This window comes from Megalobrama amblycephala, linkage group LG9 (assembly GCF_018812025.1).
Source record: "Megalobrama amblycephala isolate DHTTF-2021 linkage group LG9, ASM1881202v1, whole genome shotgun sequence".
Taxonomy (NCBI): domain Eukaryota; kingdom Metazoa; phylum Chordata; class Actinopteri; order Cypriniformes; family Xenocyprididae; genus Megalobrama; species Megalobrama amblycephala.
The window spans coordinates 22,600,299-22,626,794 of NC_063052.1; the positions used below are offsets into that span (position 1 = coordinate 22,600,299).

At 38.7% G+C, this 26,496-nt stretch overlaps 3 protein-coding genes and 2 long non-coding RNA genes across 5 annotated transcripts in view; 2 read left to right on the forward strand and 3 right to left on the reverse strand.

The window, feature by feature from the left end:
• Window positions 1–3,971, forward strand: part of LOC125275331 (tubulinyl-Tyr carboxypeptidase 1-like) — a 92,870-nt gene extending 88,899 nt beyond the window's left edge. The window contains exon 8 of the mRNA XM_048202176.1: window positions 3,684–3,971. Within this exon, the coding sequence (XP_048058133.1) occupies window positions 3,684–3,747 (64 nt within the window). The 3' untranslated portion in view covers window positions 3,748–3,971. The remainder of the gene's footprint in view (window positions 1–3,683) is intronic.
• Window positions 3,972–6,025: 2,054 nt separating this feature from the next.
• On the forward strand, window positions 6,026–7,378 carry LOC125276227 (putative nuclease HARBI1). Its single transcript, XM_048203736.1, has 4 exons — window positions 6,026–6,528; window positions 6,609–6,724; window positions 6,806–6,917; window positions 7,066–7,378. The coding sequence occupies exons 1-4, from the start codon at window positions 6,096–6,098 to the stop codon at window positions 7,365–7,367; spliced, it is 963 nt and encodes a 320-aa protein (XP_048059693.1). The 5' UTR covers window positions 6,026–6,095; the 3' UTR covers window positions 7,368–7,378.
• A 191-nt stretch (window positions 7,379–7,569) lies between these two features.
• On the reverse strand, window positions 7,570–8,715 carry LOC125275345. The gene is made up of 3 exons (XR_007186430.1): window positions 8,371–8,715; window positions 8,230–8,279; window positions 7,570–8,155 (listed from the first exon to the last, which is right to left on the reverse strand). It is a non-coding gene; the product is annotated as an uncharacterized LOC125275345 (long non-coding RNA).
• Window positions 8,716–10,457: 1,742 nt separating this feature from the next.
• LOC125275336 (nuclear factor 7, ovary-like) lies at window positions 10,458–16,808 on the reverse strand. Its single transcript, XM_048202183.1, has 6 exons — window positions 16,168–16,808; window positions 14,300–14,395; window positions 13,834–14,064; window positions 13,734–13,756; window positions 13,534–13,652; window positions 10,458–12,533 (listed from the first exon to the last, which is right to left on the reverse strand). Exons 1-6 carry the CDS (start codon window positions 16,567–16,569, stop codon window positions 12,046–12,048), a joined length of 1,359 nt encoding a protein of 452 aa, XP_048058140.1. The 5' UTR covers window positions 16,570–16,808; the 3' UTR covers window positions 10,458–12,045.
• Window positions 16,809–20,311: 3,503 nt separating this feature from the next.
• Window positions 20,312–25,384, reverse strand: LOC125275343. Its single transcript, XR_007186428.1, has 4 exons — window positions 25,075–25,384; window positions 24,175–24,503; window positions 22,986–23,109; window positions 20,312–21,101 (listed from the first exon to the last, which is right to left on the reverse strand). It is a non-coding gene; the product is annotated as an uncharacterized LOC125275343 (long non-coding RNA).
• Window positions 25,385–26,496: the final 1,112 nt, after the last annotated feature.

A 26,496-nucleotide genomic window follows, 5' to 3' on the forward strand; every position in this document is an offset into this window, starting at 1 on the left:
ATCCTTCATAATACAGGACGCTCTGCTTCTGCTCCTGCTGGTGTAAATGTCCTCAATAGAGGGGAGGCTGCTGAGAGTCATTTTTTGGGCAGATTTGACCACCCTCTGCAGCTCCTACTTGTCAGCAGCAGAACAGTTCCTGTACCAGACAGTGATGGAAAAGGAGAGTGTCTCTCCAACACACACCGGTAAAATGTTAGCAGAACCTGAGTGCTGAGACCAGCCCGCTTCAACCTCCTGATAAAATACAGGTGTTGGTGGGACTTTTTTATAATGCTGGATGTGTTAATGACCCAAGTGAAGTCATTGGAAATGTGTACCTCGAGATACTTGAAACTGGAGAACATTTCCACAGCCGCTCCTCCGATGAAGATGGGCTGTAACCTCTCCTCCTAAAGTCCACAACCTGTAGAAGGACTCATCGTTGTGGGATATCAATCCCTCCACAGCCGTGTCATCAGCAAACTACACAATATGATTTCCCAGATATTTAGCCGAGCAGTCGTGTGTTAATAGCATGTACAGCAGGGGATCCGGACACATCCCTGGGGGGAGCCGGTGTTGAGGATGATAGACGAAGATGCAATGCCATGGACTTTAACAGTCTGTGGCCTGTTCATTAAAAGTCCAGGATCCAGTTACAAAGTGATGGTTTCAATCCAGCAGCAACAGTTTATTGACTAGAGTCTGCGGGACAATCGTATTAAAGGCAGAGCTGAAGTCCAGGAAGATCATCCTGACATAAGAGTCCCTGTTCTCCAGATGAGTGAGAGCAGAGTGGATGACCGATGAAACTGCGTCTGATGCAGACCGGTTCTCCCTGTAAGGATACTGATGGGGGTCCACATTAATGTCAATGGTCTCCTTCATGTGGCCATAACCAGCCCTTCAAAGCATTTCATGATTATCGGAGTGAGAGCCACTGGATGGTAGTCATTCCTGCACATCACGGCCGAGCTTTTGGGAATGAGGATGATAGTAGATGTCTTGAGACACAATGACACCACAGCCTGGGAGAGTGAGCCGTTAAAGATGTCAGTCAGCATCCCAGCAAGTTCATAAGCACATTCTCTCAGGACTCTTCCTGGGATATTATCCGGGTCTGCAGCTTTACGTGTGTTAATCCTCATCACTGTCCTTCTCACATCCTCAGAGGACACACTGAAAGGCAGCTCACCTGGATGAAGTGTGAGACCGGATCAGGGAGAGGAATTGGCTGAAGTCTCAAAGCAGGATAAAATGTATTCAGGGCATCAGGAAGAGTTGGATCCTGAGGGCATACAACATCTTTCCTGCTGTAGTCGATGATGCTCTTGATGCCTTCAGAGGACGCCGCACCTCTCCATTCAGCAGGGTTTCTGATACGGCCCTCTTCCCCCTCTTCTGTCTTCATGCGCATCACTTCCTGTGCTCAGAAGCCTTATCCTGCCCAACGCTGCTTTAAGCTCCGGTTTAATCACTGTGTAGAGATGATTGAGTTTAAGTCCAGATAAATAATAGTCCAGTTTCTCGTGTTGTTGTTAATAAAAGGGATTTGTAGCACACGAGCCGGTAACTGAGAAGCCACTGCACTGCTGCACACCGCCATCACCTGCTGTTTCTGTACATCTGAACACTTACTGGACTGAAGCAGCTCAGCTTTACTTAATTATCCAGACATCATTTTATAGGAAAATCATGAGAATCAATATGATCACCAGGCTTTTGAGGAAGGTTTATTTGTTCATTTTCAATCATCATTGTATTGTATTGCATTATATATTTGAAAACTGCAGAGCTTTGATCATAAAACTGTAGCGATATTAACTCAAAGTGGAAATATTAATAATTATTCATAACTCAGTATGATTGTTAATTCTGATTAATTATGAATATTTTAATCAGTTAATCAGATTAACTTGAAGTAGCTACATTAAAATTACAGTCAAATACTCAGTTCATCCTGTGAACACTCGGTATTGATTATTAATTAATTCTAAGAGAATGGTATTTTTCATGGCCACAGAAAAATGATTCTTTCTTAGGTTTTACAGTACTTTGTAATAAGCATTTCCAGAGCTGGTAATCAGATCTGATCATTTAAGAGGCAATCTACTGCAGACAGAGAGTCAGAACCAAATATGTATTGTGCACAAGTTTTATTAACTAAATCACAAACACATAGCTAACTAACAAACACAAACATACATACACACATAAATGGGTAAAATGATAAATGATAGAGTGAAACCGGAAGTGGGAAACAGCAGGAGCTATGAAGAAACCAAAAACCAGGGAAAGAATCATCAGTATTCATCATAAAATCTCAGGTTCACAATTTTAACTAACTAGCAGCAATTTAATATATCATACAATACTTGCATTAGGCCTCGGCCTTTTTGAAGAGCGTCTGGATATATTGCTGCCATAAAAAAGTCCTGAGAATTCAGTCCGATGGTATTGAAGTTGTAATCAATGTCTTCTGTGTTGAATGAAGAGGCGAAAACAAACTTTCATGGTTAGTTTGACTCTTAGTGGGGAAAGAGTTCTTTCACTCTCTCATAGATGAGCACATGGCTGGGTCACAGGCCTTGGTCTGAAGAGGTCTGCAGCAGAGGGGATCTCTTCAGTCGTCCAAAGAAGAGGCAAAGAGAGCGAGGCGGAGTTGTCCGTCTCCTCTTAAGGTCTGGGAGGAGCCACACCTCTTCAAGTGAACCTGACCAATGAGCAAAGTGGAATGTCTGTAGCGGGAACTTCCTTTTGGGGGAGTTTATGGCTCTTGTCTGTGAGCGTGATTAAACTGGCTGAGCTGATTTGAAGAAACTATTAAAGATTCTTGTAATACTGATGTGTGGCACAGGAATCATATACACAATCATTTAAATCTTCAAAACACAAACTCGTAGACACCAAACTTGGTATAAGTTGGTTTACGTTAACCATAAAATATGCATAAAACATCATGCACACAACAGTTTGCAGGACAGCTATAATAATGTCATGGGATGCATGTTCATTTATAGATTGGTTCATCAATAAATTAATGCAGGAAAGTCTGTTTTGAGGACTATGTGTCTCTTTGTCTCTGCTCTTCCATGTGTCAAACTACATACTTCAGCGTAATAAAACTTGTAACTGAGACTCCCTGTACAGACTGATCTCTCTGGGGATGGGGACAGACCCCAAAGTGAGTTTCAAACAATTAGTTGTTAAATATACAAATAATTGTGTCTGATTTGTCTCAGTTGTTACAAAACTAAGGATTTAAATATCATCTTACTAAGACAAATTATTGACAGATATTGATATTTATATGCATTTTATGTCAGTATCTGCTATACTGTTATAAACATCTCATTCATTTACATTACAAGCATCAGAATTTCATCTTTTTGTCCATAAATATATCAGAACAAAATTTAGCTGTTTTTCCTTCATATTCTCACTATATCAGACAGAATGAGCCATAAATGCCTGATCAAATATTATTCTTAACAAAAGAATTGTTAATGTCAATAAACTGTTTGATTTTTCTGTGTTATGAGAGTTATTACTGTTGTGTTTCAGATCGGTAAAGCTGCTCCTCCGTCGCCCTCTAGAGACCGGAGGAAGGATATGGGATCTCGACAGGTACCTACAGATCTCTCACTACACACCATCAGAAACTCTAGCTGTTCTAACACTAGGTGGCGCTGTTTCCACAGGCTGTCAGTGGAGAAGAGAGCGGGGCCGGCAGCGGATCTGAACGGATACCAGATCAGGGTGTGAGAGATTCGACATGAAGAGGATCCTCTGCTCACTCACACCTCAAACCATTAGAAACATGCATCATATTTATATTCATTTCACATTTAATCTGTAAATACAGTGCAGTTAGCCTTTAACTCTACTAGCAGACTAATGTACAGGCTCGTCTGTAGTGCCTTTGATCAGAAAAATGATTCTCCTCCTTGTTTTCCAGCACAAATATCTAAACATCCTTAAATCAAGATTTACTGAAGCAAATAAATTACTTCAAATATTAAGTCTTATTTTCTGACAAAGTGTATCAAAATGAAGTGAGTTTATGCCAATGAGCACATATTTGTTCTTCTTTTAGGCAAAAACCCTTTCTTTCTTTCAGTTTAACAGAAACAAAAATAATATCTTCAGTCATTTTTCTTCTCCAGTAAATGTATCTTGATTTAAGAATGTTTAGATATTTGTGCTGAAATCAAGACAGATATTCAGAGGAAGAAGATGATTTTTGCAGTGTGCTTATACAGTCTGTGATAATATGAGCATGTAAATCAGCAGACAGGGTTCAGTGGTTCTTCAGTGAATGCAGCACTCGCCCCTTTGGGTTTTTAGGTTTTATATTTTTTTAACTCTTGAAAGACTTTCTCAGTTACTCATTACAAGCAACATTTGAAGTCAACATGAAATGATAACTGACTAAATTCACGTTAAGCCGTCAAGCCAAACTGAAGCGCGCTGATATCTGAAGGAGACACTGATGATGATGATGATGATGGTGCTGTTAAATCTTCTTCTCGTCGTCTGTCTCATGTTCTCATGATGCATTAGAAACACTTGATTCCTGCCACATGATTAATTACCTGCGTGTGATTAACAGATGTTTCCTCACCACTGGAATGTCATTCATACACTGTTGTGACACTTGAAATTGAAATGTACAATAAATTCTTTTGTCAAATGAAATGTTGTTTCCGTCACATGTGACATGATATACACTGATGATTTACAGATGAGAACTCACACAATAATAAGAACATCACAAAATAGTGAACTGCTCACAATTATATATAGTTAAGGTTATTAAAAGCGAGAGAAGTGTTGAGGTCAGAGGTCGTGACTCGTGTGTCTGATCTGACAGATTGTGTGACGCTTCATCCTGAAACCATCAAGAACTCTAGACCGGTTTACTACAGAAAACACTGAACAGGTTTACTTCACTTTTACACTGAGTGACATTCACTTGATTCTCAGTTGCATTTTTTACCTTTTGAGGCATTTTTTTTCTATCTGTATTAAATGTAAATCAGAAGCACAAAGAGTTTAATGTTCTTCATCAGATCTGAGCGTATATAGAGAACATTAGAGCGGTTCAGAAACCTTCTTCTCTAGTGCCAGAAATCTCACTTATATTCTCACAGAACTGTGACATAAGGTGAACTCAGGAACGAAAATTAAGCCCAAAGTATACTTCACATTTTACGTGTACGTGAGGGTCAGCATACAGTGCACACGACACAGATTTCGTCATCAGAATAGTATGCTTGTACTGTACGCGAACCGCTGGATTTTTGCAACCACAAGTACTAGTTTGTACATGCAGGTCTCACATGCGTATTTAATTTTTTGTTGCTGTTGTTGCAGTAACTTGTTTATCCACAAGGTGGCAACTGTACCCTGGGGGGTATTGCACAAAAGCAAGATAAGGGATTAAGCTGGGATTTTCCAGTTATCCTGGCTGAATTTAGCCCTGACTCGGTTGCATGAGGCTAAATTAATCTACATTAAGTTACTATGGAGATTTACACTTTGCAGCTAGCCTGCTCCGGAGCAGGCTAACAACCAGGCTAAGATTAATCCTAGTGATTTATCGGCTAGTTCCTCCCTAAATCCTACTAGATATTAATGTGTTTTAGTCACTTTATGGTCCTGCATTAAAATACTAGATATACTGTCATTCATCTAAGTATGTGTACTGTTATTTTAGTTATTATTGAAAACTGCTGTTCATTTCACTGTCAGAGGTTTGATGAATATATATATTATTTGAAATTTAAAGTGTTTATTGTCATACACCCAGTGAGGAAAGCAGATTTTCCTGAGCAATTATTACTTTGCTGTCCACAATGAATGCCAACACAGTGCAAAAGAACTATACTATACAATATGAGAAATAGAATATAGACTATGTATATCTATATATGCAAGTATAGAGTAGAAATGTACTGTTGAATGAGAAAAAATATCAATAGATTATATTTTATTGTTAATGAGATAATAAGAAATGGCTCATGAAGTTGCAAATGTGGTTTCAATTAAGTCTGTAACGAGGTCAATATGTAGTATATATAGACTAAAGATTTGTGTGTTTCCTATTCACAATGGCTTGCCCTTTGTTGGATGATGTAGTTGATGAGGAAGTTTTAATACTCAGACGAGCATTCAGGCATGAAAGAGTCTTCCGAGATAGGGCAGACCCATTGGCCTTTTCAGACGAATATCTGACTGAGAGGTACAGATTCTCAGGTGATGGCATCAGATATTTGTGTAGGCTGCTGGGTCCAAACATACAGCACAGGACAGCACGGAGCCATGCTCTCACTGTCCCACAGATGGTCTGCGTAGCACTGCGATTCTTTGCAAGTGGCATGTTTCTGTATTCTGTCGGTGATGCAGAAAACCTCAATAAAGCCACTATTTGCCGCACAATAAGAAATGTAAGTCTGGCAATGAAATCTCTTGTGCACATATTTATCACCTTCCCTGGTCACAGAAGATTCATCCACATCAAGGAGGAGTTCTACAAGATTGCAGGTAACACGAATAATAACAGATTACTACAAAATGTTACATTAGCACAGTCACAGTATGACACTCATTATTTTGTGTTACAGCTTTTCCTAATGTAATTGGTACAGTGGATTGCACCCATATTCGTATCCAACGCCCCTCAGGGGCACATGAGGGAGATTATGTTAACAGGAAATCCTTCCACAGTATCAATGTTCAGGTAAGAAGGAGTTATGGTTACTGTCAGCTACATAATTATTCTGTGCATTAAATGACCTTAATAGGCTATATATTTTTACAGATGATCTGTGATGCTGACTGCCTTATCACAAATTTAGAGGCAAAGTGGCCTGGCTCAGCCCATGACTCCAGAATCTTTCGGGCCAGTAGAATTTACCAGAGACTCTCTCTAGGTAAGCCACACTATTTTTTTTAAGCACCTTGAACATCAAGAGTACAGTACTTGTAAGAATTATGTTTTGTATTCGCAGGTGAGTTCTCTGGTGTGCTGCTGGGGACAAGGCTATGCCTGTGAGACATTTCTGATGACTCCCCTTACAGACTCCCAAACCCCAGCACAGCAAGCTTACAACCATGCCCATGCCAAAACCAGGGCTCGAATTGAAATGACCTTCGGCCTCCTGAAATCACGATTTCAGTGCCTGCACCACCTGAGGGTCTCCCCAGACAGAGCATGTGACGTGACCGTTTCCTGCACAGTGCTGCACAATATTGCCAGCCTAAGAAAAGAAAGGGCTCCCAGAGTTGCTTTGGATGTTGATTGGGACAATGCTGCCATATTCCCAGATAACAGAAATGGTAGACTTGTTAGAGAACAATACATTGCAAATTATTTCAGTTAATTTAGTTTTGATTTAGCCCATCCCTTAATAAAGGATAATGTAGGCTATATAACTTTTTATGTGTACATGCATTTTATTTGGCATCGGTAGCACACACTGTGGTTATCTTCCCAAATTCTAGTTCCACTTCACTGGATCAATAACTATAAAGTGTACTTGACATTCATAAAAAAAAAGTTACAAGACCACAATGGTTTTGGAATATTTTTCTTTTATTATTTTGCTGTTATCACTTGTCAGCTTGGAGCTTTGGAGAGAAAAAATGATGATGATTAATACATTGTGTTACAGTCATGGTTACAGTATGAACTGAAGTCACTTACTTCTCTTTCTAGTTTCTGGATTTCTAGTTCTAGTTTCCTCAGTGTCTTTCGTTTAATTTGCATCTCAAGGTCCATGTCCTGCAGCTTTCTTTTGTTCACATCAATCTTGACTTCTGTCAGCTCGATCTGTCTCTTAAGATGTGTTGTGTAGAGATATCTGACAGTTTGTGAACTCTGTGAACACCTTTTAGTTAGCATTGCAGAATTTGTGCATAATGTAAATTTACTGTAGGCAATACTCACTATGTTACCAGGCTGCTTATCAGGCTGCCCAATGTCAGGATCCTGTAACAAATGATATTTTCTATTAGTACCACTTCCCTGACTTTTTATCTATTGTGAACTTAAAAAAAAAATGTGTCTATTTCCACAAAATTGACATGATACCTCGAGCCTTTTGGAGTCCAGCGACACGGTCTCATCATCGGCAGAAGTGCACTCCGCTGCTGTAGATGTGGCTTCCCTCTGCCATATTCAATACTTGTATTGATATTTTTGACAGGACATGCAAAGCCTATGATTTAATAAACAGTACTCACCGATGAATTATAGTCTGGTGGCTCCAAAAGTGTAAGGGTGTTACCAGCCACTGCAAGGTAAGGCAAAGTCACACAGTCCACATAACAAAATATATATGGATTTCAATATTTTCCATGTGCAGTAGTATGGCAATAATGTACCTTGTAGGAGGAGGCCAGTATCCCTTGCTGGGCCAGAGTCAGTGGCTGTCCCTCCCTGGATCCCTTCAATCACTGGCCTCCCTTTATTTAAGTCCAAGGCCAGCTCCTCTGCTGTGGTGAAGTCTTGGGTTGGAGGGCCACCCCCCGTACCAGATATATGACTTTTTTTTTATTGCTAAAATCAGCACAGACAGTAAAATGTCATCAAACATGTCACCTATGTTCTCCGCAAACAAGTCACTTACCAGCCTGCAAAATATTCTTGTATTTAATCTTGACTTGCTGCCAAGTCCTTTTTTGGCCAGACATGTTTGCTCTTTAAGAGGAATAGATAGATACAAATGATAAAATAGATTAGATGGGTAAAAATAGAGCAATTATCTGATTATAGATTACATCAAATCAATTAGAAACATAACCTACATACAAATAGATAAGAGTACAAAGATTAAACAGATTATAGACATAAAATAAACTAAATAGATCAAATAGATGCACATAGTGGGTAAGTGTTTGCAATTATTCTTCATGTTAAATGCATGTCCACTGGTCACATTTAAAGCAAAGTATACAATTATTTTTGAAAATGACAAGAAACTCCTTGGATTGTAATTATGAGGGTTTCAGTGGAGCACTGGTTATTTGGACTACTTACGCATTCAATCGGTCCGCTATTGTTTGCCAGGCATTCTCTCTTTGCTTTATTACAGCAGCTGTATTGCCTTTTTTACATGTAATAGGTTTCACTTCTTCATACGTTTCCATAAGAAGCTGTTGCTCATTAGGCGAAAAGTATGCCGCACGGGTTTTGTCCATTTTTGCATCGGTGATTCTGTGATCGATTTCGTGATCTTTTTAAGAATGCCGTGAACGTGCATTTATCCAAACTATATACACCTGGCTTGACATATCCGCGCGTTCTCATCCTGGCTCAGCAAACGTGCAACGGCTTAAGCCAGGATGCACTGATTAAACTAGGTCAAGCCGCGACTGTTCTGTTATCCTGGCTTTCTTAATTCGACTTTTGTGCAATACCCCTCAGAGCCCATCGATTCACGATTCACAACAGACCAGAACACATGCAAGCTACAGCGACAATGGAGGCCTACAAAGACAAGAGATTGTGTGAAGAGTTTAGAAAGTACCCGCATTTGCACAAGTCTAGCATGAAAGAATATAAAGACATGTACATGGGTTGTAACTTGAACGCTTGTGTATGTATACAAGTCAAATTAAGTATAAGTTGCAAAGCTGTGTGTTCGACTGTGTTCACGTACACTCACGTTTACCACTGTTTCACTTTGACCTTCCCCAAGCCTCATTTCACTGGTGAAAGTGTCATTTGTTCACTGCTATTAATATGTTGTGCTGTTTTTCACTGCACTGACCACAATGTTTAGAGCTCATGTGATGGATGGAGTCATTGAGTGACATAAAATATGAGGTCTTTATAGGCCTCTGAAGTGTAATGATGTGACATTCCTCCAAAACGCTGCAGTAAAATTATTTCACATGAGGTGTGCATATAGTATGGGACGTCCCCTATAAGAACTGACCATTGATTTTTTTTTTTTTTTCTACTTATTAGTAATGATTTTTTCAAAGGTGTATGAAGTGGAACAATGTCATAAATCTCAAAAAAGCTATATATATATATATATATATTACTGCAAATAATTCTAACATTTACTTGTTTAGAAATAGAACAGGCGGTTCCTGTTCAATTCAAGTTATTTCTAAGCAGGTAAATGCAAACACAGCTTACACAAAGACAGATTTTATTGCACTAAAGAACCAAGGAGAAGTTTAGGAGTGAACTCTGAGACACTATAACTTCAGCTTTATATCCAAAGCTAAGTATTCATTCTTTTGAACCAACTTGTGTACTGTTACGGAAAGAGATTAAAGGAGAAACAGATTGAGATCTGAACAGATCAGAATATTATTATGACTCTCATTCACTGCATTAACTGGTTCAAACACTAATTATTCAAGACAAACAATAATGAAATTCAGGTTCTGAGAAATGGTAATAAATAAATAAATAAAAATAAGTTTAATCAGAAAACTGAATCGCATCAGCACTATTAGTTAAATTGAGTTTATTTCTCAAATGTGCTGAAATGTTTTTAATGCAGGAATTTTCAACTAGGCCTTGAGACACTTAGACATAAACCACACAAGCCACACCAGTCCTGAAAAGTGAAGCCAAAGCGTCTTGATCGCCCCCAGGTGGTTGGTCCCAGTATAGCTCATAAACCCTGCCCTCTCCATGTAATTAAATGGGATGTGGGACAAACTAAACAATTAAATTACACTTAAAAAAAATTCCCAAGATGGTTTCTGTCATTTCATGTAAATCACACTGAAGTTCAAGTGTTCATTTTTTTTTTTTTTTTTTTTGGAAGTTATTTGATGCTATAAAACAGGGATGTGACGTCATGATTGACAGCTTCTCTGAGTGAAGTACTCACTGAGGCACCAGCAGACTTTTTTCAGAATGAGACTGGAGCTTTAACTTTTCCATATTTTCCATAAATGTTTATTTTACACCGACATAATGAGTTGTTCTGCAGTAAAATGTACTAAATGATTCTGTGGGAGTGTGATCGGGGCCTTTATAGCGCTCGACTCCACTTCACGCTCACTACTGCACAGAATCAACACAAGATGTCATCGTCATATCGGGACATTGGCAGCTTCTCTTTTCTACAATGGAAGAGAGTGAGGAGCGTCTTCCATGTTTTTTTTACAGTCTATGAAATAAACACTCAACACACAAACCTCAACAACGCTGACAATCAACAGAATATTCAGATAAACAGATCAACTCTGAACATCACAGAACAAGCTACGACAGTCAACAAAACAACAGCAAAAAATAAAAGTAAAAAGTAAGAATAAAAGAAAATAGTGGGACATTCCAGGTGCATAATTTGACACCACAATGCATGCTGGGAGTAATGGGTGAGTTTTGTTCCAGCTCGTACCCAGCATGCACTGCAGCATGAAGCGTTGTGTTGATCATCAACATTGTTCATATTCATAAGCTGATTCCTGATGTCTGTGTGTAACTCAAAAAATGTTAAAACTTTTTAAAATATGGATTATCAAACTCAGTCTTTGTCAGAGTTTCAGTGAATCCCAGAAACATTAACTATTAGTTTTTAAGGATCAGATCCGTAAACAGCACTAATCAAGAGTTTGTAAGTGTTCGTCATTTACATCCATGAAATTAAATGAACAAACAATCATTTAAACTGAAATAAACATTTATTCATTTACAAATTCATTGAAACTGTGTAGAATTAGGTTCAGTTTAAAACAAAATATATTATGTAATTATGTGAAAATTAGCAAAGTGACAAACTTCACTGAAATAATAATCAGGTAAATGGTTATTATCTTAAAATGGTCTAATAATTGGTCTTATTGTGTAAAGTGCTTTTTAAACTTCTTCTAAACTCTAATTAAATAAACTGTTTATTGATCTGTTGATATGAAATATGAGAGTGTGAGTGTTGCTGTAGGGCTGATATCAGTCATGTGATCATCACAGCCCAATCACAGCCACCGTACTGATATTCAGATCAACAGCACTCTTAATCATGTGATCTGGATTAAATATTGGAAACATGATGAAAGCAGGAAGATCCAGACCTACAGGAGTAACGATTACTGACTATTGACCGGTAAGATCCTCAGAGAGTCATAACAATAGAAGAATGGAAAGAGTGTGCGAGTGAAGGTGTGTGTGAATGTGTGTAGATGTGTGTTAGTTACAGGATCAGAGAATGACACCGTTCCTCTGTCATAGTCCAGATTCACTCTTACACGATCAAGCTTCTGATTGACACGAAAACCAGAACCTACAGTCCATCTGTACGACACACACCAGACATCAGTGTAGAAGAAACTATATCCCTTCCTCTGTTTTGATCCTTTAGTTACTCCAAGACTCCATTCTGAACTCCCTTTAACCTCCACATCCCAGCAGTGTGTTCCTGAGTTAAAACCCTCTGATCCCAGAACACAATAATGATGGTCAAATCTCTCTGGATTATCAGGAAGAGGTTGTTTGATCCCGCTGAATCTCACACTGGTCAGATCATCAGACAGGACGAGATATGGATTCGCAGTGTTTGGATCCAGAATCACAGGAGCTGATGAGACACAATCAACAGATGCTTTTATTGTTCATATAATGATCAAGAGTGAACCAACACAGATTATTATGAATTATGACACTGTTGATCAAACACATGTTCCTCTGATCACTGTCAGTGCTGTTATTAGTTTCACACTCATTTTATCATCAACTACAAACATTAAATGTGTGATTCAGACATTTGTGTCCATCAATTAAAATCACAATAAATCAATGAGATCTGTTGAGATTTCTGCTGTAGATGAAAAACTGTAAGTGTGTGTCTGATCTTCAGCAGCATCTGATCATCTTCATGTTATCGGCTCTTATAGTCTGTGTTGATTTAAATCAGTTTATTCTCACTGTCTGTTGTGTTTCACTAACTGTTGGTCTGAAAGCTGAAGCACACGATCACTATTCTGTGGATTATTATTTATATATTATTTATTCTTCTGTACAAACTTCAGAGCGTAACTCGTCCCGCACCGTTTGTTATTGACCCATGAATGAAGCGTCAAATGCACCGGATTGTCAGAAGAAGACAAGGGGGTGGGCTCATTTTACTCATTTCATTTATGAATGAGGCATGAAATCGTGTGGATTATTGAGGAGAGGTGTGACTGTTATCAGCGATTGTGTGAACAATGTTATATAGACTTTGTATTGGGACAAACTTTGACGGGTCATAGCTGAGCAAGGATTTTGTAGAAATATGTGGGTTATCACATTTGAAGAGGCTGGCAAGCTCTGTAAGAACCGATTTTTGCCACTGTAAGCACCACTCACATTTTCTTCAGGAAATGTACATAGTTAATATTATTATTATGAGAGTAAATCTTGTAATCGTAACAACCATCAAACAACAACAATCATCTATCTATCTATCTATCTATCTATCTATCTATCTATCTATCTATCTATCTATCAGTTTGTGTCATGAAGCACGTTTATCTCTCCACCCATCCATCATTTCCAGTGTGTGTGTGAGAACTCAGATCTCCTGTAGTCAGACTCACTGTTTTGGACGATGTCCTGCATCTTCTTCCAGACTCTGAACGGCAGGTTGCCCAAGTAACGTGGCACATGAATCAAAGCTCCAGAAGCCATCTGTGGATCCAGCTGTGAGCTCTGGACTCTGGAAGAACATTCAGGAGTCAGAACTGCAGTGGCTTTGGATCAGAACCAGAGAGACCAGAGACAGGAGCAGATCACTCACCTTTCCTTTGAGACTGGAAACTCCTGCAGAACAAACACACCATTTATCATCAAGAACTCAATCAATGAACCAATGATCAACCAATGATCTGAAATCAGACCTTCAGAAAGCATACGTCACTGGCTTTCATCATCTCCTCCATGTCTTTGATTGTGTGTGAAAGAGCTGAGATGTGTCTGTTCATCTCCTCCAGCTTCTCCTTCATCATCTGCTTCTTCTGCTCCTCTTCCTCCCTCAGTGCAGTGATTGTAGCTTCTTCTTCATCTCTGAGAAACTGATGAAGCTTCTCAAACTGCTGTTTAATCTGATGCTCTGTGTGCTCAGCTTGAGACTGAAATCAAATCACATTCACTTCAATCATCTCAATCGACACACATCAACACTTCACATCATTCATATCAGAGATAAACTCGGATACCGACATATAACGGATCCAGAAGCAGATCGCTGCTCGTCATTTACAGAAATAATAAACTGGAATCCATTATATTAAATATATCAGATCATAACTGTATATAGTGATCCTACAGCTGTAATGAAAATGACTCTCGATTCTGTTTCCTCACCTTGATGTGTTGAACTGTTTTCTCAAACTCTCCTTTCATTTCTTCTTTGTGTTGAAGTTTCTTCTGTAAGGACTTCAGTGCTGTATTGAGCTCCTCCTAGAATTGAACAAAAACACATAAAACACCAGATTACAGTGAAGAGAAGAAGAGAATACAGTGATATGATCATATAATGCTGTGAAAAAGTATTTGCCCTCATCCTGATTTCTTCTGTTTTTGTGAACATCTCAAACTAAATTGATTCAGAAATTAAAACAAAGGCAGCCTGAGAAAACACAAAGAACAGTTTGTAAAAGACAATGCTATTTATTAAAGCAAAAAACGTTATCCAACATTATCTGCATCTGCGTGAAAATGTATTTGCCCCCATAATTACTAATTCCTCAAATCTCTGAAATTGTGTTTATAATGTGGTTCATCTGAACTAAACTCAACCAGTCCTGATCACTGCAGCCCTGTTCAATCAAATCACACTTAAATTGGACTTTTTCAACAGCATGAAGTTTGTTAAAAGGTCTTAAAGTGCCCCTATTATGCTTTCATGCAGTGTGTAATATAGCTGGCTGTGAATGTAAATGGTTTGCAACGTTGTAAAGTTGAAAGCGCATGATAAATTAAGTTATTGTCTCCCAAAAGAAATAACATCCTGAATTGAATCCAGTGAAATGATGTAGCAGGACCTTAAAGGTGCTAAAGAGGTTCTTTTTGTCGACTGAATTTTTGAAATGAGCGCATGGGTAAGAACAACCCCCCTCCTTCACAGCTCATTTAGAGGGAACGCCTCCCAAAACTCTTGCACGAGTATCGGAACACGAGTGTTTACCACCGGCATTTGCTGTGTTATTAAGCCGGGCACACATTTAACGACTAGCTAAAACATTCTGACTGTGCTCAACATACAGCGATTGTTTCCTGCTCCTGAAGCAGATTTATATACTTTCACATGGAATTTGAACACCGACTGTAATCACAGACTGAAAGCAACTGGCTCTGACTGGACGCGTTTGAGCGCAATCAGTCATAAGTATCAATTTACATTCATAATCGGCCTTACAATCGTTAAGTGTGTGCGCGACTTAAAGCTGTGGATTCATTATGTCGGACTCACCGCAGGTAACTCATAATCTGCAGTTGTTACTCCTGTCTCCTGACAAAAACATTGCATGCGGCGCCTGTGGAGTGTGGAAAGTTACTGGAGCGCGCAGCCGCGCGTCTCTCACATGGATCGTCATGGAAGTGATTGACAAGCCAGAGGGCCAATCGTTTACACGATGATCGCGTAAACGATTGGCTGATGTTTTTAAGGCCCTACCTCGTGCACAGATGATGAATATTAATATTATTACTTTCAGTGCACCTAATAAATAGTCTTTTATCAGTTAGTAAAGACATTTTCAAGTAATATTGCAAAAATGTATAAAACAAAACATCCTCTTTAGCACCTTTAAACAGGCAGTTCATAATTGAAAATCCTCCAATGTTGCTGAACTAAATCAGTTCTGGAAAGAAAAGTGTGTCAAAATCCCATCACAATGCATGAATGTGATATCTGTGTTAATGAATAATTACTGTTCTTTGCAAGTCAGAGTAAAGTAAAGTTGTGAAGGGAAATTGTGGCCTAATGTTCAGAGAGTCAGACTGGAACCTGAAGGAAACAACTTACTACCAGTTGCTCCCCGGGGACCACAGCAAAAAATGGCTGCCCACTGCTTCATGTGTGTGTTCACTACTTACTATACACCTAATGTGTGCACTAACTGGATAGGTGAAATGAAGAGGACAATTTTCGAGTATTGGGTTACCATTCTTGGCCTTCTCATGTCACATTGACTTTCACTTACATGTGAAAGAAGAGTCATTTGTCTTACCTTATATGAGGAAACCACTTCACAGATGGGTCTGAATTTGTGATTGTCGTGTTTTTGTGAATTAATACACACTAAACACACAGGCTGTTTGTCCTCCAGACAGAAGAGTTTGAGTTTCTCACTGTGTAAACTGCAGATCTCCTCAGATCCGGATGAACGCGTCTCATTTCTCTCTGTCAGGGCCAACTCACACAAGTTTTTTAACACAAGATTAATTGGAAGATTTTCTTTTGAGGATCTTCTCCTGCAGACAGGACACTCCTGAGTTTTCTTGGTTCTCCAGAACTGTTGAAGACACTCTTTACAGACACTGTGACTACATGATAAAATAACAGGAGTCTTGAAGATTTCACAGCACACGGGACAAGAAAGCTCTTCAGCAGAAACATTTAGTGAAGCCATTTTCACTGTTTGAGCTCCAGCAATATAAACTTTACTTTCACTTTCTGAACGACGGTTTTAAAAATGAATCACATTGAGAATCACAACGATCTGCTGTCTGTTCAGAAACAAATGTCTCAAAAATCCTTCTTGAAAGTGTTTCTCTTCATTCTCCACTGATCACTGATTCTTTATTGCTTTTGTCAAGAGAGAAGAGAGTCAGTGTGACAGAAAAGAGAAATAATGAGTCAGTCTCTTCCTGGTAAGTGTTGGGTGGAGTTTATGATCACGTGTGGTTCAGAGAACAAGATCAGGATTTCCTCAGGTTAAAGTTTAACAAAACTTGCATTAGAACTGATGGATATATCATCTTTACAAGTAAATTGGATAACATTTATCAAGAAAAAGCAGAGGGTGCTTTTATCAGATCAAGACATAAATGGTTGGAACAGGGTGAAAAAAGACTATGTATTTCTTTAATTTGGAGAAAATAAATGGCGAATTGACTTCTATAAGTAAATTTTTAATTAATAATACAGTCATAGAGGATGGGAAAAAAAATATCAAAGTTTGTTACTCAGTTTTATAAAGACCTGTATACTTCCAATTTTGTATCTCCTGATCTGAATGCCTTTCTGGATAGTGTAGACAAGGCCAAAGTTATTGATGATGATCTCAAGTTGTTTTGTGATTGTGAATTAAAATTGGATGAAGTTAAAGAGTGTATTGGCAACCTTAAAGATAATCGTTCTCCAGGTAATGGACTTGTTAATGAGTTCTATAAAATGTTTAAGTTAGCTCCCTTTTTGTTACCCGTCTTCATAAAATCTGTTGAAAAGGGGGAATTGCCTACTTCTTTAAGACAAGGTGTTATTACATTAATTCCAAAGCCAAGCAAAAATACTCTGTATTTAGAAAATTAGAGACCCATTAGTCTATTAAATAATGATGGCAAACTATTCGCTTTAATTTTTGCCAAAAGCCAAAAAAAAAAAAAAAAAAAAAAGACGAGGTAACAGACTAGGGTTGTAACGGTATGAGATTTCCATGGTATGATAACCGTCTCAGCAAATATCACGGTTTCACGGTATCATGGTATACGGTATTAAAAAATCAATTATTATTTTTATCATCAGTTAAAATGACCAATAAATTAATGAAAGTGTTTGTTTTGTCTATTCAGATTTCAATAATCAAAAACAATCAAGTAAATTTAATAAATGATTATGGATTAGATTATCAACTTTTATTTAATAATTTATTAAAATTCAGAAATTCTAGTTTGACTTAGTTCTTCTGGCTTTTATTATTTAATACAAATATATTATCAAAAATTATGTTAATGAAATTAACTTTTTATTCTTTAAAGTTTTGGCAAAGTGCTGCACAACAGAGATTTACTAAATTAAAGCATGGACAAAAATTATATTCCTTACATAATATTTAAATAAATTGCATTATTATTAGTATTATTATTATTTTGAGAAGTACATTCTATTTTACAATCATTTATATATTTCAGTCAATTTCTTCGAGTTAAAAAACGGTCTTTTATTTTGACGGGATGTAGTGAAGAGCTTTGAGTTTCAGTGTGAGACAGGAAGTGAAGCTAACATTGGATTCGGACGTGCCTTGATGCCTTACTACCTTGAAATGTGTCCTCAGAAGGCAGCATTTTCCAGTTTTCGGACGCAGCCACAGTGTGTGTGTGAGTGAGTGCAGCTTATAAAGGGTCACTGACGGGAAACAGGTGTGAGTGCATGATTGGTTCCTAGGTGGGGAATTGTGGGAAATGGAGTCTATATGAAGTAAATAGAACATGGACCCAGGGCACATGTAACCCAGATAGCAAAATTGATATGGCCCAGATCTGGCGCAAATTTGACACTTTCCTTTGGCCCACTTTTGGCAGGAATGATGGCACTTGGGCGGTCCGCTCCTGTTTTCCAGATTTGGACCACAAGCAAGCCACAATAATGCCGCATGTCAGCCATAAACAAAACGAATGAAGCAGAACTGGCCCACATCTGGGCAACAGTTCATTTTGATTCTGGCCCAGATCCAACAACCTTGCTGTTGCCCAGATGTGGGCCAGTTCTGCTATATTCGTTTTGGTTATGGCTGACATGCGGCATTGGTATGGCTTGCTTGTGGCCCAGATCTGGCGCAAGTTTGACACTTTTCATTTGGCTGACTTTTGGCAGGAATGATGGCACTTGGGCGGTCCGCTCCCGTTTTCCAGATTAGGGCCACAAGCAAGCCACAGTAATGCCGCATGTCAGCCATAAACAAAACGAATGAAGCAGAACTGGCCCACATCTGGGCAACAGTTCATTTTGATTCTGGCCCAGATCCAACAACCTTGCTGTTGCCCAGATGTGAGCCAGTTCTGCTATATTCGTTTTGGTTATGGCTGACATGCGGCATTGGTATGGCTTGCTTGTGGCCCAGATCTGGTGCAAGTTTGACACTTTTCATTTGGCTGACTTTTGGCAGGAATGATGGCACTTGGGCGGTCCGCTCCCGTTTTCCAGATTAGGGCCACAAGCAAGCCACAATAATGCCGCATGTCAGCCATAAACAAAACGAATGAAGCAGAACTGGCCCACATCTGGGCAACAGTTCATTTTGATTCTGGCCCAGATCCAACAACCTTGCTGTTGCCCAGATGTGAGCCAGTTCTGCTATATTCGTTTTGGTTATGGCTGACATGCGGCATTGGTATGGCTTGCTTGTGGCCCAGATCTGGTGCAAGTTTGACACTTTTCATTTGGCTGACTTTTGGCAGGAATGATGGCACTTGGGCGGTCCGCTCCCGTTTTCCAGATTAGGGCCACAAGCAAGCCACAGTAATGCCGCATGTCAGCCATAAACAAAACGAATGAAGCAGAACTGGCCCACATCTGGGCAACAGTTCATTTTGATTCTGGCCCAGATCCATCACCTTGCTGTTACCCAGATGTGGGCCAATTCTGCTTTATTCGATTTGTTTATGGCTGACAAGCGGCATTGGTATGGATTGCTTGTGGCCCAAATCTGGCCAACAGGAGTGGACCGCCCAAGTGCCATCATTCCATGCGGTATGTGGGCCAGAGCGAGGTGTTGGATCTGGGCCAGAATTAAAATGAACTGTTGCCCAGATGTGCGCCAGTTCTGCTTCATTTGTTTTGTTCATGGCTGACATGCGGCATAACTGTGGCTTGCTTGTGGCCCTAATCTGGCAAACAGGAGCGGACCGCCCAAGTGCCATTATTCCTGCCAAATGTGGGCCACATGAAAGTGTCAAGTGTGCAACAGATCCAACCCCTTTGCTCTGGCCCACATACCACATGGAATGATGGCACTTAGGCGGACCACTCCTGTTGGCCAGATTTGGGCCACAAGCAAGCCATACCAATGCCGCATGTCAGCCATAAGCAATACAAATAAAGCATAACTGGCCCTAATCTGGGCAACAGTTCATTTTAATTCTGGCCCAGATCCAACACCTCGCTCTGGCCCACATACTGCGTTGAATGATGGCATGATGAGCGGTCCACTCCTGTTTGAAAGATCTGGGCCACAATAAAGCCACAATCATGCCACACGTAAGCCAATAACAAACCAAATAATAAACCAGAACTGACCCTAATGTGGGCCACAGTATATTTTTATTTTAACCCTAGTGGATTAAAATAAAAATCCTCATGTGGCCCACATGCTGCCTAGAATGGTGACATTTTGACAACGCATTACTGTTTACCAGATCAGGCTATTTCAAAAGTCACCTTTAATTTAACACTTTATAGACTGTTTCAAAGCAGCTTTACAGGTATAAACAGGAGAATGATTCAATTATTCCAGTTCAATTCTGCTGTAAAGCAGCTCTAAAAGAAATAGTGTCATTGTTCAGCTGAAGTCAGTATGTTTTAATTCAGTTCTGTTCAATAGCTGTATAAAGTTAATCAATTATGAAATCAGTTCAATTTGTTATAAAGCAGCTCTGCAAAAAACAGTGATGTCATCGTCCAGTTCAGTTCAGTTCTCATATGATAGTGTCAGTGCAATCAAATCAATATTATTGCTGAATATTAAGTGTCCCAAACTTAGGAAGCCAAAGGCAACAGGGGTAAGGAACCCAAAATCCATCAGGTTACAAAAATGGAGAAGAAAAAAAAACCTTGGGAGAAACCAGGCTCAGTCAGGGACCAGTTCTCCTCTGGCCAATGAACGAATATGGTGTGATGTGATTCAGGCAGCAACACAAGTCAGATTGTGGATTGGTATAATCTAGAATATTTCATATGGTTCCATCAGTTTGAAGATCAAGATACAACACGCCGGCATAGAGTTGAAGCTAGCCGTAGGGGTCTGTGCAGAGGACTTGTCTGGTTCTTGTGGTCTTTGCTGAGGATCTTTGCCGATGGCTGTCAACGAAGTTCTCACAGGGGATCTGTCTGGCTTGTCTAGTTGACATGGTCTTCGTTGACATTTAGGCTTGCGTCGTGGTCATGCCAAGATGCAGGTCCACCATCTGATCTGGATTTGGAGGGGATCCAGCTGACTATGGTAACCTCGGGATAAGGAAGAGACAGACAAAATGTTGACTGAGTTTTGAACTCACACCAAAACTCCCATTATAATCAACAAACCTCTTATTTACATTGTGTTTGCACTGTTAGTTACGATGAACGTATTTGTTAGTGAGCAGAATTCGAGTTTCAATGATGAGATCACTGCTTACATACACTCAACATGACTGTGATCAGCTACAATGCTCATTCAAAGTTGCAACCTTTCATGCCACTATCTAAATATAATGCAATAGATCTAAATGTAATGTTATAGTCAAGTTTTTAATAATACATATTATTATGTAATAATGTCACAGTTAATCTCTAAAATAAAAAACAACATAAAGAAACAACATAAAGAGTATATTTTAAATACTTTTTAATGGCATGTTTTTATGAAATAAGGACAGTCTCACTGAAACTAAAGCCACGTTCGTGCACCGTCTGCATGACATAATGTTCGTCATCTGGAGGGCTCACGGACGTCTGCATACCTCGTCCGTGTGCAGGCCAAATTTCAAGACTGTGTGGTGGATGGTGGATGCACTATTTTTATTCTCTGATCCTACCCAGCGAAGTCCCGTTGATGGCACGATTCGTGAATTAAATTGTACTGCACGTGTTGAACTCGGTCATTCACGCACATCTGTAGTTGAGTATACTTTGAAAGATGCGCAGACAAGACTGCACGTGAGATGCGTCTGGCCGCGGAAAGTGAAGTATACCCGGGTCTTAATACAGCTACTGATGTCCACTTTCTCACAACTCATTTACTTTTCAATTAAGACTTCATTTCAAGACGTCATAAAATCAAAATTGACCTTACTTACTTTGTTAGTGCATATTACTAGTCTTGTGGTGAACAATTAATCCGTGCAAGTTAATACACCGAAAAAATTTGTTTGTCGTGGTAATCTTTAATCAAAATCTGAAATGTTACTTCTGGTCTGAAATGGTGTTCCTTCTCTGATAAAATAAAACCACTCCACCCCCAACCCTTAGTCTGCTATGAGCGAGAGATGGAGAGGAGGAGCGTTAAATTAAAACTCTGCCCTGTATTCAATATTCTGTTTCGCTTGGAAATATGTCACAACACTGGAGAAAAGACGTTTGCACTTCCGGTTCACGGGGACTTTAACTCATTTAAGGCTGCTCCATTGGTGATATTTAACAAAACTGACATTTTTGACATTATCGTGTGTTATTGTTTCTTCAAGCATGACAGAGAACTCGATACTGGTGGGCCGTCCATGCTCACTATACTGGTGCATGTCTTTCTGTGCGTCGTGTGTGTGACAGGACATTCACAGACAGTGCGTTCTCTTTTTCTCTTTTGGTGCGCTTAAATGGTTTAAAAGCATTCGCAGAAATAAGAGCGTAATCATATATTGTAATGCTAGCCAAAGGATGAAACAAACAAAACAAAAAAAACGTATGCTGCATTAACTGTGTTAAATATTTTAATGCGTTAAACTGGAAAAAGCACTAAGTATTTCAGTTGATTTATTCTTTCCAAGCTGATTTGTGGCACATGGAGAGGCAACAGCAATACAGCTATTTGATTTGCGCTCATTTCATTCATAGAGTTTACATTTATTCACTTAACACACTCATTATTGCACAGTGATTTTGGAGGATTAAATATAATATCATTATATCATTATCCAGCAAACACGAGGAGTAACTGTGTGCTGTGTGTAACTGCGGACACCCACGAACCGTACCCGAGTCCGCTTAAAAAGGGTGGTCTGGGGTGCGGTTCAAGTGAACTCAGGTACAGTTCGCTTCTGATATAAATGCAAACGCACCAAGTTGTGGAAGTGAACTGCTATTAATGCCGTATTATTTGATAAAAATGTGTGTTTGTGTGTGTGTTTCACTCACTTTCCCGACAAGCGTGACTGACGTGCTGCAAACAGAGAGCTGTAGCATAACTTTTCTCATTTCTGCTCGCCTTCAGCATTCTACATTCGTGGGAGATAGATGCAAGTTCCGTTATGAACAAAACCTACGGTTCAAAAACAAAAATAGTGAGGAGAGCAACGTTATGCATTTTGCCGACTTCTCCTGTGCCATCGTTATTAAGCAACGTAGTCAACAGCTGCTGGTTTGATGACGAAAACGAACCGCGGTTCGGACCCAAATAATATAATGTGAACACAGTCCAGTGGGCGCAGGGAGAGGGGAGAGCAATTGAACTTGCGTTCGGTCCAGGCAATCGAACCAAGTGTGAAAGCACCCTTAGATGCATTTTAAAAACCAACCTGTTTAACACGAAATACTATTCTTCTCATTTGTTTTACTATATTTATGGTCCACAAAATAAATAAAGGAATAAATTAAGACAGTTAGGATAGCCTACCGTTATCAGCATGTTATGCTGAAATTTGTCTCTTGAGAATAGTTTGCACTTTGCTTTTTGTGTGATATACATTAGCTCACTTTCTGGCTCACACGGTGTATTTGACCAATTAGACGCGCAAACAGAGGCTTCAATGCTTGTCCGTCTTACACTCAGAGTATGCGCATAGAAACATCCTGCCAGTATTTAATTTTATTTTTAATATCAACCACGTCCTGCTCTTTACTTTCTCATTCATTCATGTTTCTTTATTAATAATGCCAATAGCCCTGCCCACTGAAAGCTGCGTGGACTGTCACACAAATACGAATATGACACATTTATAGGACATAAAGGTCTATGCAGTAAACGAAAGTAACTGGTGAAATGTTTCGAAATGTCCATTGGCACAGCAGAGCACCAGTTTTAATAAAAGCATATGTTTAAGTTCAGCCACTATTTTACATACTTTAACATTTTCGCAGATGTTCAAGAAATTATTTTCGCCGATACTACAAACAAGCCGCAGCCGCATGAATCTGATGAGTTCAGGAGCTCTTGGTTACCATAGAAACGGTGCGGTGATGACGGTGATGGCCTCAACATCGCGGTAGGCATCTCATTACTGCGGTATTGCGGTTATCGTAGCTCTAATTCAAGCATTCAACATCCTCATGGTATAATACAAATTAATACACACATATAGCAAAAAAGACAGTGTAACTGACTTACAGGTTTCTTAGACAGTCCATCTTCATTCCTCTTTTTCTCTTCTCACTCTGTCTCACATGCAAGTTGAAGTCATCTTTTGATGCAGGATTCTTCTTAATCTGTTGCTGTGAGCCTGATGTTTCTGACAAGTAATAAAACTAGTTAGTGCAGTATAATGTACAATGAATACATAGATGAATGTCCAAATTGAATTATAGTCATAATTTTATTTTACTGTTATGCCATAATAAAGCATAAGTAAAAACACTTGCTGAACCGACTGCAGGTTGGGAAACAGTGAGTGAAAGGGAATTTATGCTGGTCAATGCTGGTTTTTACAGCAGGAGGATCTACATTGAGGAGACAGACAATGTATCACTTCAGTATTATTGACCACTGGATTTACAGTTTAACTGGGCTACATGGGACTTAACTGTATATCATGTTACTTAAGTAAAACCAAACTAACGTTAACTTAATGTATGCCGTCACGTGACGTGAATGAACGAAAGAGACTCGGTTCAAAAGACTCGGAGGTGAACTAATCAACGTTATTCACGAGATATTACATAAAATAGTTAAAAACAATGAACTAATCAGTCTTGATCTACTGGCCGTATCATAAGAAAAATGTAAACAGCGCGAACATAGCAAATTACTATGTCCGGTCACTTAATCATTGTAGCCTACACAAACTACAAATCTTCTACATAAACATTCATATTTAAAAAAAAAAAAAAAAACTAAAGTAAACTAAGTTACTTAAATTCAAATAGCCTTACCTATGTGTTTGCTTGCTAACGATTTAAGTAATCATTAGCTAACTTTAATATCACATAAATACTCCAATCAAATATAACGAAGCAATCGCCAACAACATAAAAACATTGTTTAAATCCATTATTTTTTATGAAGTCTTACCTTGACTTTACTTTGTGCAGTTTTCAACCGTCAATTCTCCAGCCGATCCTCTCTGCTGTTTAGGCGCCTTTTCCGCGCGCCTACTTTTAAATTTAAAGGGCCGGAAATAGGAATTCGAACCAGTTTGAATTCTATTAAATAATGATCTCTAATAAAGTTAGCTGAAGCCTATAACATGATAATAATAATAAAATAAAAATACAAAATGTTTGAAAAGTTAATAGCCTAATATCAAATCAAATAATATCAAAAAACAATGTTCTCATTGCAGTTTTATGCTGTGCTGATTTACCCATTCATAATTTAATTTATCAATTAATAATATGACAGGCTATTTTTATTAATAAAAAAGTCATTTATAAATGTAAATGTCAATATTCAGTTAAAATGTAAGACAAAATAAATATTTTTATTAATGTTTGTTTTGTAATGTTTTATTTATTAGTTTATTCATTCATTCATTTATGTACTTATTACAATATCAGGGTCACTTGAAGCAGTTTATAAAATGACACTGCCTGCTTACATTGTTAATCCTGCATTTCATTCAACCAATCATATTTGAGTGACAAGTTTACAGTTTATGTCAAGTTTATGCATACAACCAGGGTTTTGTGCCGGTTATCATTTACTTTAAGGATAATGGGTTGGGTTAGGTTTAGGGTAGCATTAGGACTAACTTGTCCTTGGGATATTGTTACAAGTTCAACAAAACATGGACAGTGGAATATGTTCTGCTTGAAACCATGGCAAAGATTTTAACATACAGCAGCTCAAAATGTCACTCTACTAAATATATGTTCCAAGACCATAGTTCACTAATTTTAACTATGTTGTGCACATTTCTCAATCAGACACTTTACTTACAGTACATGTACAGCATAACTGACTATAAGAGCTGTAATAGTGCACATCTGTGTTTCTGCTCTACAGTACAGACACACATACATGCTGTGTTTTCATGTTTTATGGGGACCATGCAGAGACATAATGGTTTTTATTCTGTACAAACTGCATAACCTATCCCTATACATTAAACCTACCCATCACAGAAAACTTTCTACAATTTACATTTTCCAAAAACATCATTTATTATTACCCCCTTCCCCATTTATTGTACATCCCCCCTCCCCTAGCCCTAAACCTACCCACCACACATAACTTTCTGCATGTTTTGAATTAAAAAAAGAAAAAAGTTTTGTATGTTTTTAAGCCATTTGGTTGTAATGCAAATGTCATTATAGATATTTGTGTCCTCACAAACCACATATACCTGTACACACAAACACACCAATAAAGTTATGTTAAAAAAACCTGAAATATCTGCCTTCTCCAGATTAGCCTGTACAATTAAGTGTTGCATCCTACATCAAATATCCCTGAAAAGTATTAATGATATATTTTCAGCTCCATTTTTAGCTA

What these genes read in the sequence shown, in the direction of transcription:
- LOC125276227 (XM_048203736.1), top strand. Translation starts at nt 6,096, where the DNA reads ATGGCTTGCCCTTTGTTGGATGATGTAGTTGATGAGGAAGTTTTAATA. An exon ending in TCCACAGTATCAATGTTCAG is followed by an intron (nt 6,725 to 6,805) that starts GTAAGAAGGAGT and finishes ATATTTTTACAG; the next exon opens with ATGATCTGTGATGCTGACTG. An exon ending in TTACCAGAGACTCTCTCTAG is followed by an intron (nt 6,918 to 7,065) that starts GTAAGCCACACT and finishes CTCCCCTTACAG; the next exon opens with ACTCCCAAACCCCAGCACAG.
- LOC125275336 (XM_048202183.1), bottom strand. Translation starts at nt 16,569, where the DNA reads ATGGCTTCACTAAATGTTTCTGCTGAAGAGCTTTCTTGTCCCGTGTGC. An exon ending in AAGTGGTTTCCTCATATAAG is followed by an intron (nt 14,396 to 16,167) that starts GTAAGACAAATG and finishes GTTCAATTCTAG; the next exon opens with GAGGAGCTCAATACAGCACT. An exon ending in TTTCCAGTCTCAAAGGAAAG is followed by an intron (nt 13,653 to 13,733) that starts GTGAGTGATCTG and finishes ATGTTCTTCCAG; the next exon opens with AGTCCAGAGCTCACAGCTGG.